Below are 13,498 nucleotides of genomic sequence, written 5' to 3' on the forward strand. Positions count from 1 at the left end.
AACCAACAGATGCACCAAGACCTGTTCGAAACTTTTTTTTTGTTTTCTTTCTTTTTTTGCCATTAGGATCTATACTATCAGTCATACGCGCAGGTTGGTGTCCTGTTTGCCTCGATCCCCAATTTCAACGATTTCTACATTGAGCTGGATGGCAACAACATGGGAGTGGAGTGTCTGAGGCTTCTGAATGAGATCATTGCTGACTTTGATGAGGTGGGATTCAGAATTTAAAAAAAAAATCTTTACAATTTGTGCAAAAACTCATGTGTTTGATGCATATTTTTGCAGCTTATGGATAAAGAGTGCTACAGAGACATAGAGAAGATCAAAACCATTGGCAGCACATACATGGCAGCTGTAGGCCTCGTCCCTACCATTGGCACCAAGGTGAGAAACACTTTCCTTCCTGTCTGCACATTTATTAACACATTTAGTGGATTCAAACAAAGACAATAAGAAGGATGATCTCCCCTCAGGCCAAAAAATCTGTTTACGACCATCTGAGCACGATAGCCGACTACGCCATCGAGATGTTTGACGTGTTGGATGAAATCAACTATCAGTCATACAATGAGTTTGTTTTGAGAGTGGGTGAGTAAACCCTTGTAATTAAACCATGAACACAACCACAAATTTGGTCCCAACATAACGGGAAACCTCAATGTGATGTTGTTTTGTGTTTGTTTAACATTTTCCTGTGTGTATGTAGGCATCAATGTGGGTCCAGTGGTTGCAGGGGTGATTGGGGCACGGCGACCTCAGTATGACATCTGGGGGAATACGGTAAATGTGGCGAGCAGGATGGACAGCACTGGGGTACCAGGGAAGATACAGGTAAACACACAACACCTGAAATTTAAAGTCAGAGGAATGCATCGATGTTCATATGAGCAGTAAAAAGAAGTGTGTTACGAACTATGAGGCAGTAAAAAAATGGATTAGGTAAATCAATGTCCTTTTTTTCTGACACAGGTGACCGAAGAGGTTTATCGCCTTCTGAATACCAACTACGACCTGGTGTGCCGAGGCAAAGTCAGCGTGAAGGGTAAAGGTGAGATGCTAACCTACTTCCTGGAGGGGAAGGTCCAGTGCGTGGGATCCGTAACCACTTCCTCTGTGATGCGTTCAGCCAGCCTGGCACGGCGGATTCACTCTTGTGGCAAAACAAGCGTCCCGACCAAACTGGGGAGCGTCTCCTCGGCCGCCAGCCTGGCTGCTTATGCCAGCATGAGCAGCAACATGCAGATGAACACTGCCAACAGCAGCAACAGCCAAGCAACATGCCTGACTTCACCCTGCGTGCCCCCAGTGGGTGAGGAGGATGAGGAAGAGGACGTAGAGGTGACGGGGATTCAGATTGAGGCGGTGGCGGCTGTGGCAGATGTTTCAGTGTAGGAAGAAGGACAGGAACTTTGTCCTAAAGAAACCCCTGGTCCAAGGTGGAAAGAAGACAGGGCTGTCCAGGTATTTACTTTCAACCCTTCGCCACTGGTACAATCCAGAAAATGCTCAGTCAGGATACTAACATCCTGACGAGTAACCTGATGATGCAGACAATCATACTTGCGTTAAGGAATATTTAACTATGAAGAAGAAAGAAGCTCATCTTAAACAACCCTATTCAAGACGATAAGGTTTGTTGTGTCCCATGGGGTCCCTCAGATCCAGGTCTACAGTAACGTGCATCTTTGTTTTATAAATATAAAGTACATATTCCATGTACGAGGAATATGTGTATTATTATACAGAAAAAGACTGATCTTGCTATTGCTTTTGCACTGTCTTTCTGAATTATGCCAAGGATACATTGCATTATTTACAGTAAAAATGGTGTTGTTTTTATTTTTTTTGGTGTGTGTAAGCATGCATGCGTGTATTTGTGAGTGCGTGTATGCATGTGTGGTTATTTCTGAAATGTAACGAAACAGCACAAATACATTTTTCTTTTTGTTGTTGTTTTTTTTTTAATACTTGGAGCTCACAGGATAAAAACACGCTTTTTTTTTTTTTTTTAGACATAACTACAGTTAATAGTGCATGACTTTTTAAGAGTTGACAGCCATAATAATGATACTCCTGTTGAAAGAAAACCAAAGTATTGAGCTTTCCATAGATCTTTAGTTTGACAGCTTTTTATTGCCTCACCCAGCAACAGAGACATGAGGAGTTTGTTGAAACATTCGTTAAGTTTGATGTTGCAGATTGACAAGACCACAAAGACTGAGCAGGGTTTCCTTGGTGCCCATTATTCAAAAAATCAAGTGTAATGAAACCCTCAGATCACAAACAGTGGTGGTTTTGATGCTGAGTTGGGGATGAAGTTGGTAGAAGAAGCAGAGGAAGGTGTTGTGACCTAAAGTGTAATTCTACCAAGCAGCAGTGCTGCTATGGAACTATGTAGTTAATGCCAAAACTGGACAAGTGACAAAGAATGATCAACACCATATGAAGGACCAAACACTCTGAAGTACACACACACACACAAATCTACACACACAAGAACAACCAGGAAGATAAACAACAACAACACAGAGGAAAGCACATACAGGACAATAAGCACACAACTTCTTCAAAATGCACGACGCAGTCCTTTAGCCAACGCCTTTTTAAATGCTCCACACTCTGACACATTTGGAGGCAACAAAAGCTTTGGTGCATTGTCTTGGCTACTGTGATCTTTCAGGCATCCATTGCTTGTCTTCAGAGTTTTTTTTTTTTTTTTGCTAACTTGAAGCTACACTTGGAGATACCCTCCAACAATGTGAGCTTGGCACGTCTCTTTCCTCAAATACAGTCTCAGAAATGTGGGGCAAACCAGATATCTTTATTATAGCCTATATCTTTATCATTGTAGAACTTTCACTTTATCTGCTGAAGTGTAAATCGATCATGTTTTGCCTTACTAAATAAGCTTACAGTGATTGCAACCTGCCTTTTTAGATATATTCACTTTGATATGCAGATCATACCTTTTTGTAAATAGCCAAAAGCTGCAAACTGTTGTATCTTGTACAGTGTAAAGTTGGGTTATTTAAATATTTTGTAATAAAGACAATATTGGTGTATAAAAACAACAAATGAGTATGTCTCTGACTGTCAGTAGAAATGTACAAATGTTATGAAAAATGGTTTATTCTGCTCCTCTACCTACTCCCACAGCCAGATAAATGTCACTGTGTCCAAACACAGAGTGGGGGCTGGATTTGTTTTCCCAGCATTGATGTAGATTTGGTCTGAGGCTCACTCAGTGTAACAGTTAGGTCAACAAACACCAGGCTTGCTTCACCGTTTTACAGTAAAGCAGAGTCTACTACTATTTAGGAGCATGTTTCTTTAAGAACTGTGTGATGATGAGTAATCTGGATTTGTAGTCAAGTTATTATTATTGACAATAGACTAAAGTTAACATTAAGCAACAAAGGAAATCAAAGGTTGGAGATGAAGGCTACAAAGAATCATAATACGGAAACTAGGTTGTGAAATTAGTGAATGTTTACCGTCTTAAGGTCTGACTTCAATCACCAAGTCACGTATCATATAAAAAAGCAGTTTTAAAGATACCATAGACAATTTTCTGATACTCTGTTTGTTTCATTGGATTTGTTAAAGGCAGGATTTTTTTTTACTTGTGAGTAAACACAAATTCAAACTGGGCTCCTCGTCCTTGGCTCAGTGCCAGCGGCAGCGCACACCAACAACCTCCGACCGTAACTACATGAACACATTCACCACTAGCCCAGCAACCACCTGCAGCATCGCATTTCTACATGGGAGAGACTTGAGAGCCGTGCATCTGACTTGGCATGTCAGCACAAGCTAATCACTGGGTTATCTGACACATACCTGCTCAGTAGAAAGCCAACTCACGTTGCTCTTTGTCCCAAGCTGCTCTCCAAGTGCCCGAAGGTTGAGTGAAAGTCGAGCCAAGCTTCACCCCCATTCAGTAAAAAGCTTTATCTGTTTGGTGTTTTATTTCACTTTGGTTGCAAAGTCACTTGCTCACCGGGCACACTAAAACATCCAGAAACAGATGAACATACACTACCTTTTGGCTGTAATAAACCAACAATCATGACATTTTCTTTGCAGATATTGACCCTGTATAGTAAAGTCATTGAAAAGTACACCGAAATTTCCAAAAAGATGCCATCTACTCTCTTAAAGGGGACATATCATGCTGATCCGTAATTTAATACTTTCATATAAAATAATAAAGTTGAAAACAAGACCTTTCACCCCCTGCATTTTCAAAAAATTAGATATTGTATTTTTTCTGATATCCTAGTTTGATGCCTCTGAAAATAAGTCATTGACATTTGGCTTGGAGATTTCAACCTTCATGACGACACGAGGATCCTTTCTTTTTATTGGAGTAATCTGATAAAGCAGCTCCTCCTCTGTGAAGTCAGTTTGTCACACAACCGCCACCGAGGGATACACCCACCAAGAGCCGAGTATAGATACAGCTCCCTACTAGCTCTGGCTAACTTGACTAAGTGCTAACATAGTGACGAACTGCGAGACGATCTTTAAGCTACACTTTCAGCATGATGGATAGAACAGACAGAGAAAAGTGAAGGAGCAGGATGGAGCCCTGTTATAGAAATAGTTTATCGGTGAAGTCTGCCTATATTTCCACGTATAAACTATACATGTTACAGTACCGGTTTGACTCACCACACTGAAGCATCCTGAGATGATCTGTGTCGAGGTGGATTTTCTTCCTCCTGAGCTGCAGAACCGTCCGGGTCTGACTCGGGGTCCAATACAAAAGCACGTATCCTACACTCTGCCTTTTTATTAGTGCTATCAATGCCTTACGGTGAAGTTTTGGCAAACAGCAAACTCGCTCGGTCTGCTCCATTCAATGTGGCGATTTTGTAAATACTGCCATGCTGCAAAAACCGCCCCCTGGCTCTACCCCCTCCGCCCCTCTGATAGAACTGACCAATCAGAGCACAAAGGGCTGTGACGCTGCGAGGTTACTGGAGGTCATTCTTGAAACGGAGCGTTTCAACGAGATCTTCAGAATGGCCTAAATGGAGGATATTGAGAACGCTATTGTGGGGCAATGAAGAAACTAAATGACTTGTACTGAGGGCAGAAATGCTTTACAGGCATCCTAGTCTGGCATAGTGAAAAGGAGAAACAAGCATGATATGTCCCCTTTAAGGATGTTTCACAGAGGGTCGTCTGTGGACAATCTGTAACATATAGGTGATTATTCGCCCATGTGTTATAAGATAAACTGACAGGCAGCTGTCTGTTGGTAGAACAATGAATCAGAAATAGTCGTCCTACACTTGTGACTAAAAACAGTCTGAAAGAGGGACTGCATTACATAGCTGTGTTATTTCAGGCAAATTATAAAATGCTTTAAAAATACCAGCAGATTAAGTCAGAGACCAGAATATCCTGACCTTTTTGTTTCAGAATACTGTGGGTCAAGCTAAAATAATACCAAGAATGACGGCAACAGGGTTTTCTTTAAGCTTACATAATACTGTGGTCACTGGCTGAGAGCTACACCTCATGATGAGTAAACTAAACTTGTAAAAGTGGTGTCCCGTAGCACAACCATGCTTTTAAATATATATTGTATATACAGACAAACAAGGTCAAAGCACATTATGCACATGGTTTGTGTTTATAGAACCTTTTACTCAGGTTACATAGCTTATTTTGTACGATACAAGTCAAATAAAGCTCTCACTTCTATCTGTTGGCTGTGATTTTAAGCACACCTGTTTTCAGTTATCAACCAATTAAAGCTGAAGCTGCAGAGTGTTTACAAGTCAGGAAGCTAGGTTAACAGCAAGAGACATGGACATTCAAAGGCAAAGAGTAAGTTTGATCTTTACTAATTTTAAGGACATCAGTTTAACACGGTGACATCTTTAAATTGTGCTCTGTATGTAAAAAGATCATGACAAAACAGAGGTGGCATCTGGAGACCATGCTGGAAGAGACAGAGCCAGAGGAAGAAACCCAGAAAAGGGAAACAGGAGAAGCAGAAGAAGGAGAAACAGAAGAAGAAGAAGACGAAGATGTGCAAACTGAAGGAGTTGTGGAGCCACAGGAAGCAATGGCAGAAGAAGAGAGTGAAGATGAAGAAGATGCACATCTGCTGCGGGTGATGAGACCAAGGAGACAGCCTCAGTCTCTCAGGCTGACAGAGAGTTTCTCTGAAACGCCGTCTAGCAGCCATTGCCAGGAGGAAACAGAGAGTTTCTCTGAGTCAGATCCTTTCAGTTCAGTGGGCCTGAGCAGTGTTGCTGCCACTTCTGGAGCAGCAAAGAAAATGTCAGTTAGTAGAAAGCTGAGAGTGAAGGTAGGCACTTTGTCTCTTGTAATGTTAAATATCAATCAGTAGACAACTGGGATTAATAGGAGATGATGCTTTTTGATTCAAGGTCTCCAAAGACAGATGGGAAAAATACAATTCTCCAGTTTTTATCGTGCAAAAACCACCAATGCAATGGAAAGGAGGCCGCAAAAGGACAAAGAAGTCATTCCGAAATGTGAGTGTTAATTTTACACTAAAAAGGTTTTACCTACATACAGATGCATAGATACTACAGCATTTGAATGTATATATATGTTTATACTATAGTGCCATATTTGTCACTGTCTTCATCAGAAAAACATCTCAGAACTGGAGCTTTTTCCTCAGTGGCTAATGGACGTGATGGTCAACATCGAAGAAGCAAAAACGCACCAACTTGTGATTGAGTAGACCTTACCATGGATGTCCTGTTTCCTGCTCCCATCTGATAAAAGGCATGAAAAGCCCAATTAATAACTTTAAAAAAGAAAAACAACTCCTCACAAAGTAAAGTGTCAGGATTGGTAACAAATGACCTTAGTCTGGAATACTGAACGTAGAACACACGCCATCAATTACTGTGTTTAGCAATACAAGGGATTAAAGTTCATGTATGACGTGACACCCAATATTTTGTTCCCTTCTTTTTTTTATGTTATCTCTGTATAAACAAAGTAGTAATGATCAGAAAAAGTACAAAAACAAGGCAGTCTGGTTTAATGTGTAACGTTTGTGTCTACTTTGTAGACTTTCAACTTATGTGTAAATTGTTATATCAGTAGCAATACTATATTTATACTATAGTTTTACTATCATATCCCTCCAAATACTCGAGCTCTCACACTTTAACCTTTCTTCAGGTCAGTGCTCTTAGATTTGAATGTCAGTGTAAAATGTTTAAACAGTGTCACACTGCCCACTCATACACAGATCTTTGAACTCTATGATAGCAATAGGTAACAGGCTGTGTTTAGTTTGTTGTTTAACAGTTTGGTGTGGTTTTACTTTCTACCGTTTATATACAAAGGTATATGTTTGAACATTGGGCTGCATAAGCTATGACAGTTATATTATATTGTGGGACTCAAAGAAGAAGAACACAAACTTTTTTTTTTATTCCTACGGTGAAATAAACTTTTTACTTTGATGTTGAAATATGTTACACATGTACAGGCTGAATAACACAGCTGAAACTGGATCCCCAATTTTCAGATCAGATCTGATCCCCCAAATTATTATTATTATTATTATTATCATTATTATTATTATTATTATTATTATTATTATTATTATTATTATTATTATTATTATTATTATTATTATTTTATCATCATTATCATTTTTACATGTACTGTGGTTAAGTGGGGTATTTGCTTTGTGTGAGTGAAGTTACAAAGCAAGCTGTCAAATCATGTGTAACCAATATTTAGTGATGTGTAAATTATTTTCTTGTCATCTAAACAGAAATTCAAATACTGGTTAGATACATACTAAGGGGGGGGGGGGGGGGGGGGGGGGGTAAAATTGTTGACCAAGTTTTTGTATAGGACACTTTGTTTATTGTTTATTGATAATATGTATCTTTGAGTTGACCTGTCCTCCAGCAACAACACCAGGCCAGACTTTTGAATTAGAATAAATGTATCTTGAAAAGTTTTCATACAAATTTCAGTGAAAATATTAAATGTTGTTTCTCAGAGTGTGTTGTAAAAAGACTGAATTTGGTTTGCAGAGTGTGGCTTCCATCAGCAGAGCGAGCATCACTAAACTTTGATCCTCCCTGTAGCATGCTGGTGATGCACTGCTCCAGTTTGCCAACACCTTTATCGGTCTCTAGAATTAAAAATGGCCAAACTGTGTCTCTGCAGCAGCAGCAGCCATTTATCAGGACAACAGCCCCGTATTGCTTTGGAAGGCTGTGCTACAGCTTACACACAACATGTGAGCAACATTTCAGGCCTTCAACAATAAAAATGTTCATAACATCATTAACTGACCAGCCAGTGTGACATTGTCAATGTAAAACACACATGGCTACTTATAGTTAACAGTTTAACATATCCTAAAGTGAAATAATCCCAGAATCTGGCATACTAACTAAAAATGTGTGTTAGGTCACTGCACACATGTATCTCATATTTTCCAGTGTTACTTCTAAAATCATTCTGGACTGTGTGATAACATTTTCTGTCACAATGAAATATGATGGTGAATATTTCTGTTGTCTTTTTACTTTTCTGGTTGAAGCATAAAGTACAAAGACATTTTTGTACAGCAGTAATAATTAAATAATTATTTTGTGCTTTATAAAACAAACAAAAATTACAAAATAAAAAGCTCCAGGTCGTGTAGAGTTCAATGCATGAACAGCGTAATTGTGTATATTATGGACTAAGTAGAGGTATCTGGCATTTGGCATACATATAGTTATACTACATAATACTACACCAAGGAAACAACCAGTTACTACTGTCTTTCTTCAGACAAACATGTTATGATAGAGGTGATCCATAATGTGAGGGTTAAGGGTTATGCAATGCTAAAGGGGAATGATCTTGTTTATCTGTCTGCCTGATAAGAGGAACCTTCAGCAAAAACACTGAAGGGCCAAACAGGGCTTTACTCTAAAAACAATCTGTCAACACTACTTCACAAAACAACAATCAAAGTTTTCCCTAATCACCCGTCGTTATCTTTAAAGGGCATATAGAGTGTTTTCACATGATGCAATGAACTCCAGCCTGACCATATTGGGGGCGCTCTCACAACAGAACGGAAGTGAGCTTGCATGTATATTATTTTTGCACAAAATGGTAAAATACAGCCGCATTTTTTGCTGCACTAATTGGTCCGACAAGGAAGAAACATTTCATATGCTTTTTACTACCAAAAACTATCGCAGATCGAAGTGAGAGGTGCAAACAGTTGTCTGAAGAGTGGAGAACAGTTTTGTGGCCAGCTAAACTCCATCAGGTAATAATCTGTCATTAATCGCAACATTCGAGTCTGTTCATAGCATTTCCTGCCAGGTAGGTCATGTTCTCTGTTCATAGCATCTTAAAACCACTTTAGGTAAAGTAAATATGTTTTGATATAGTACAACTTTGGTTAGGAGGTAATTCACGACAATACACAGTACATAAATAAAACTCAGTGTCTTTCAAGTCGCTTTTTTAAAGTACCAAAAAGTGAGCCTCTCTTTAAAAGACGTTATTTATTCCATGGACATCCTCCTCCATTAAAAATATAGTTGTAACATCTATGTTACAAGATGCTAGCTCCTTGTATGTGTCTCACTCGCCTATTAAGCGTAATTCTTCCAAAAAATCTCTCTTTTCCTTTCTAACTGAGTCCTTTACATAGGGTTTTAGTGTGCTCTGTGTGTTTTTCCACATTTGTTGGTGGATAAGATGTCTTAAAAAATATTTATTAACCAAGCACTTCTCTTTCTTTAATATTTACACTCATGTACCTCCAATATGGCTGCCGGGTAACTACCCAAATTGTGACGTCAGTGCAAACGCTCTATTGCAGGTTAAAGACAACTCTTAAGAAATTGATAGGAAATGGATAGGAAACATGAAAATAATTGATAAACCACGGGCTCTCCTGAAGACATTCTTAGAATGTTTATTTTTACTTCCGTGTTAAAAAAAGACGTCATTTGAACGTGAGGTCACATGAGGGAGTCCTTTGGTTTTGTCCGTTCAACATTGATTAACACGGCTCCTATCAAAGAAGAGGAAGGAAATCCCAATTCCTTTGCATATGATGATCCTCCCCAAGATGGAGACCAAGAACAGGGTAGGATTAGGAGGAATAACAGCCGTAGGCGAGCAGTGGAGCTGTGGTGTGAGGGACACCAGTGGAGAATGGAGCTAGTGTTGTGCCATATTCTGCACCCCCCGCGTGAAATGCACCCTCTCCAGTGGAAAGCCCATTGGAAGCATAGACATAGAGCATCGACTGTAAACACTCACAGCCTGAGGATGCTCCTCTTAAAGGGCCAGTCTCCGTACATGGCCACCAACCGTAGCTCATGTGGTCAAAGTCATTTTCTGTGTGAACATTTTATCCTCTCCACAAAACAGACTTCTTTCAGATTTTGTTAATGACTTGCAATTACATGTGCTTATTGAATCAACCACCTTTATTTTTATTTTCTGGCAACCTCCCCAACAGTCAAGGTTAACAAAAATGGCATATACTCAATGATGTCAATAAGCAATGGCCTGTTCACTGCGTTTTCTTCCCTCATATTTGAGTGGTGCAGTGTGCAACTTCGTCTGACTCCTGCACGGAACAAATCAGAGCACTAAAGCTCAATCAAGTCTAAAAAAAGTGGACTCGATGTCCTGTTAAGCTAGTATTTTTGCATCCATCCATCCAAACGTATCTTAAACATTTTAATGAATGCTCAAATTAAATAGTACTTTGGAAGAAACGCAATAAACACGACCTTAAATGTCCAATCTCACTCATGACACCCTGTTATTTAGATTGGCTCAAAGCGCGAGTCCCCTTTGCTACGTCATATGACTCGATGTTGGGGGGGAAAAAAAGCTTTTCAAACTGCTAAACCAGAAAAAAATCCACTTTGTCCTCTAAATGTGTGTCTTTTTTGGTTGAATAACATAAAACCAATGACTGACTTATTTTACAGCCATTGCCAGGGGATGTTAAGTGTTAATTTACAACAAAAATAAACCTGCAATGTGCAATTTCAGCTCATGACACCATGGATTATCACTTATTGTGGATGTTATTTATTATCTCCTCCTTGACACAATTTTTCCAAAACTAGAATCCATGTGATTATTTCTCTTACTTCAAAAGATGAAGTTAGACTGGTAATTCAGTCATCCAAAAACAGGGTTGTTTTGATGTAAAATCACCTAATGTTCTAGAGTCAATATTGACTGTAGACCTCATGAACTTGGATCTACGCACGTCATGCAGGGTCATCCAACGTTAACAGCGGCTTTGTCAAAGGCGTTTTGTAGTCGTGGTCAGTGTGTCAATGATTAACACCTCTCTATATAAGTGCTACTGGTTCAGAGAAATCCACTTAGAAGGAAACGTGGAGTCATACTGAGCAGTCCAAAAAAGAAAAAAACTGAAGATTAGAGATGCCTGGATTATCTGACAAACGGAGATTGGTAGAAGTGGTGTTTCTGGCTTTCATGGCTGTGGTGAGGTCATCCCCAGTGTTGACACCGGAGCCTATCCGCTGTGCTGTTTGTTCTCAGGAGAAACTAAACGACTGTCCTGCAGTCCCAGTCGATTGCAAGCAGGTGCTGAGAGAGCCTGGCTGTGGCTGCTGCATGGCCTGCGCCCTGGAGAAGGGAGCATCCTGTGGGGTTCACACAGCACACTGTGAGGAGGGTCTTCGCTGCACTCCCAGGCCTGGGGAGGCCAGACCGCTCCATGCTCTCACCAGAGGACAGGGTGTGTGCACTGAAGAGCTGGGCCAAGGTAGTCTTAAGTTTTTTCTCTCTTGATTTCTGCCACTCTTACAACCTTAAAATGTCCAAATAAAGCCTAAAAGAAATCAAGGTTAGAAAATAAGAATGATTTTCTGTGTGAAATTCAAACTTCTTTCTGAAACCACAGAGGAAGTTGATGTAGCGCCTGATCAAGGCTCCCTGCACTACCTGCTGGGTCTCAATCTCCCCATGGAGCACCAAGACACACCTGAGGGCCAAGAGAGTATCAAAGCAAAGATCAACGCCATCCGCAGCAAACTGGTACAAGAGGTGAGGAGAAAGCAGAGCCGGGATGTGAAGTAATTCACCTTCCTTCCACTAGAGGGAGCACTTGTTTTTAAGTAACATTAGATTTTTTTAGAATTACAGCCCATGATTAATGATGTTTGAGTATTTATTTATAGGTCTGAGTAGTTCACACTGTGCCTGTCTTCACACAGGGTCCCTGTCACATTGAACTGCACTCAGCCCTTGACAAGATAACCAGCTCCCAGCAGGAACTAGGAGAGAAGTTTACAACTTTCTACCTCCCAAACTGCGACAAGTACGGCTTCTACAAGGCCAAGCAGGTGAGTATTTAAGGATTTCATGAAATAAAATTCACTCCACCTGTTTAAAGAGATACAGCCTAAACTACTGGGTGATTTATTCCTGCGGTTAACCATCACTGTTTCTCTTTCAGTGTGAGTCATCTCTGGTTGGACCGCCGGCTCGCTGCTGGTGTGTCTCTTCCTGGAATGGGAAGAAGATCCCGGGATCCAGTGACTTGCTTGGTGACTCAGACTGTCATCAAGAAGTGACTCACTAAAGGATGGACTTTGTTGTCTCTTCAAAAAAGACACAGACACAAACATGTCAATACAAAAACAAACATGTTTCATAACTTGAGATCAGGTAGAAGGGTTAGTCTACTCCCAGCAGCCTGCTGAGTACACTTCCTTCTACAAAAAACTCTCTAATATCCTATTTCAGAGGAGGAAATTTCCTCTCATTTTATTTACATGTATGTATCAAGACTTATTTATTCAGCGCTTGTATATTCTTACTAACCATTTGTCGTTTTTAGATATTTTATATGTTTGCTTATTTTTTTTATTGTAAATAGGGCAACACTGTATACGTTGGTGTTTCTGAATAACTCCATTGCTCAAAAACCACAAGTCCGCAGCTCTGCCAAGCCCATTTCAGAGTCTTCAGGATCCGTTTTTTCTTGATTCATTCAAAACCGGAGCTTCTCGCAGCATGAAAAACAACACAGCCGCTCATTCATACAACATGTTGACATTGTCTGAATGTATCTCCATTGGCGTTTCCTCAATGGGTATTGGGGGAAATACTTAAAGTGCCACAAGTATGCAGACGGTGACCAAGCACAAACATATCAAGACTCATCCAGGCCACTGTGAGGTTTGGGTCGGGTTTTTCTGCATTTGTCTACCTCTACAGGTCCACAGGTTTAGCAAAGGATTGCTCAGGGCTCTCCTCGGCTACATCTTTCTCACATTAGGGACTCTATTGACATATTCCATCATTTTCAAGTATTTATTATAACTTTCTTGTCTATTTATGCTGTTTGCTGCTGAGCTTGTGCAGATGACAAAAGTGTTTGTAAATATTTGTGAGGAATGCTGCTTTCCGTTATCTTTATTGTTGAAGCAATGTACATACTCTTGTTATTCTGTGACTA

At 40.1% G+C, this 13,498-nt stretch overlaps 3 protein-coding genes across 4 annotated transcripts in view; all 3 read left to right on the plus strand.

Annotated features, from left to right (window-relative positions):
- LOC141804078 (adenylate cyclase type 1-like) overlaps window positions 1-3,047 on the plus strand; it is a 49,172-nt gene extending 46,125 nt beyond the window's left edge. For both annotated transcript variants that reach the window (XM_074688326.1, XM_074688327.1), the window contains exons 16-20: window positions 67-213; window positions 289-387; window positions 477-591; window positions 710-834; window positions 973-3,047. In XM_074688326.1, coding sequence (XP_074544427.1) covers window positions 67-213; window positions 289-387; window positions 477-591; window positions 710-834; window positions 973-1,395 — 909 coding nt within the window. In that variant the 3' untranslated portion in view covers window positions 1,396-3,047. The remainder of the gene's footprint in view (window positions 1-66; window positions 214-288; window positions 388-476; window positions 592-709; window positions 835-972) is intronic.
- Window positions 3,048-5,745: 2,698 nt separating this feature from the next.
- Window positions 5,746-6,802, plus strand: LOC141804081 (uncharacterized). The gene is made up of 4 exons (XM_074688329.1): window positions 5,746-5,844; window positions 5,924-6,331; window positions 6,414-6,521; window positions 6,641-6,802. Exons 1-4 carry the CDS (start codon window positions 5,824-5,826, stop codon window positions 6,734-6,736), a joined length of 633 nt encoding a protein of 210 aa, XP_074544430.1. The 5' UTR covers window positions 5,746-5,823; the 3' UTR covers window positions 6,737-6,802.
- Window positions 6,803-11,454: 4,652 nt separating this feature from the next.
- On the plus strand, window positions 11,455-12,619 carry LOC141804079 (insulin-like growth factor-binding protein 1). The gene is made up of 4 exons (XM_074688328.1): window positions 11,455-11,800; window positions 11,939-12,081; window positions 12,252-12,380; window positions 12,494-12,619. Exons 1-4 carry the CDS (start codon window positions 11,455-11,457, stop codon window positions 12,617-12,619), a joined length of 744 nt encoding a protein of 247 aa, XP_074544429.1.
- Window positions 12,620-13,498: the final 879 nt, after the last annotated feature.

This window comes from Halichoeres trimaculatus, unplaced genomic scaffold (genome assembly GCF_033239565.1).
Source record: "Halichoeres trimaculatus isolate MK-OKI-2021-1 unplaced genomic scaffold, fHalTri1.1 fHalTri1_scaffold_15, whole genome shotgun sequence".
Lineage (NCBI taxonomy): Eukaryota > Metazoa > Chordata > Actinopteri > Labriformes > Labridae > Halichoeres > Halichoeres trimaculatus.

Excerpts from the sequence above, each read along its gene's own strand:
- LOC141804081 (XM_074688329.1), top strand. The coding sequence starts at position 5,824 with ATGGACATTCAAAGGCAAAGA. Across the intron at positions 5,845-5,923 it reads TGGACATTCAAAGGCAAAGA|ATCATGACAAAACAGAGGTG; the intron begins GTAAGTTTGATC and ends GTATGTAAAAAG. Across the intron at positions 6,522-6,640 it reads CAAAGAAGTCATTCCGAAAT|AAAAACATCTCAGAACTGGA; the intron begins GTGAGTGTTAAT and ends TGTCTTCATCAG.
- LOC141804079 (XM_074688328.1), top strand. The coding sequence starts at position 11,455 with ATGCCTGGATTATCTGACAAACGGAGATTGGTAGAAGTGGTGTTTCTG. Across the intron at positions 11,801-11,938 it reads CACTGAAGAGCTGGGCCAAG|AGGAAGTTGATGTAGCGCCT; the intron begins GTAGTCTTAAGT and ends CTGAAACCACAG. Across the intron at positions 12,082-12,251 it reads GCAGCAAACTGGTACAAGAG|GGTCCCTGTCACATTGAACT; the intron begins GTGAGGAGAAAG and ends GTCTTCACACAG.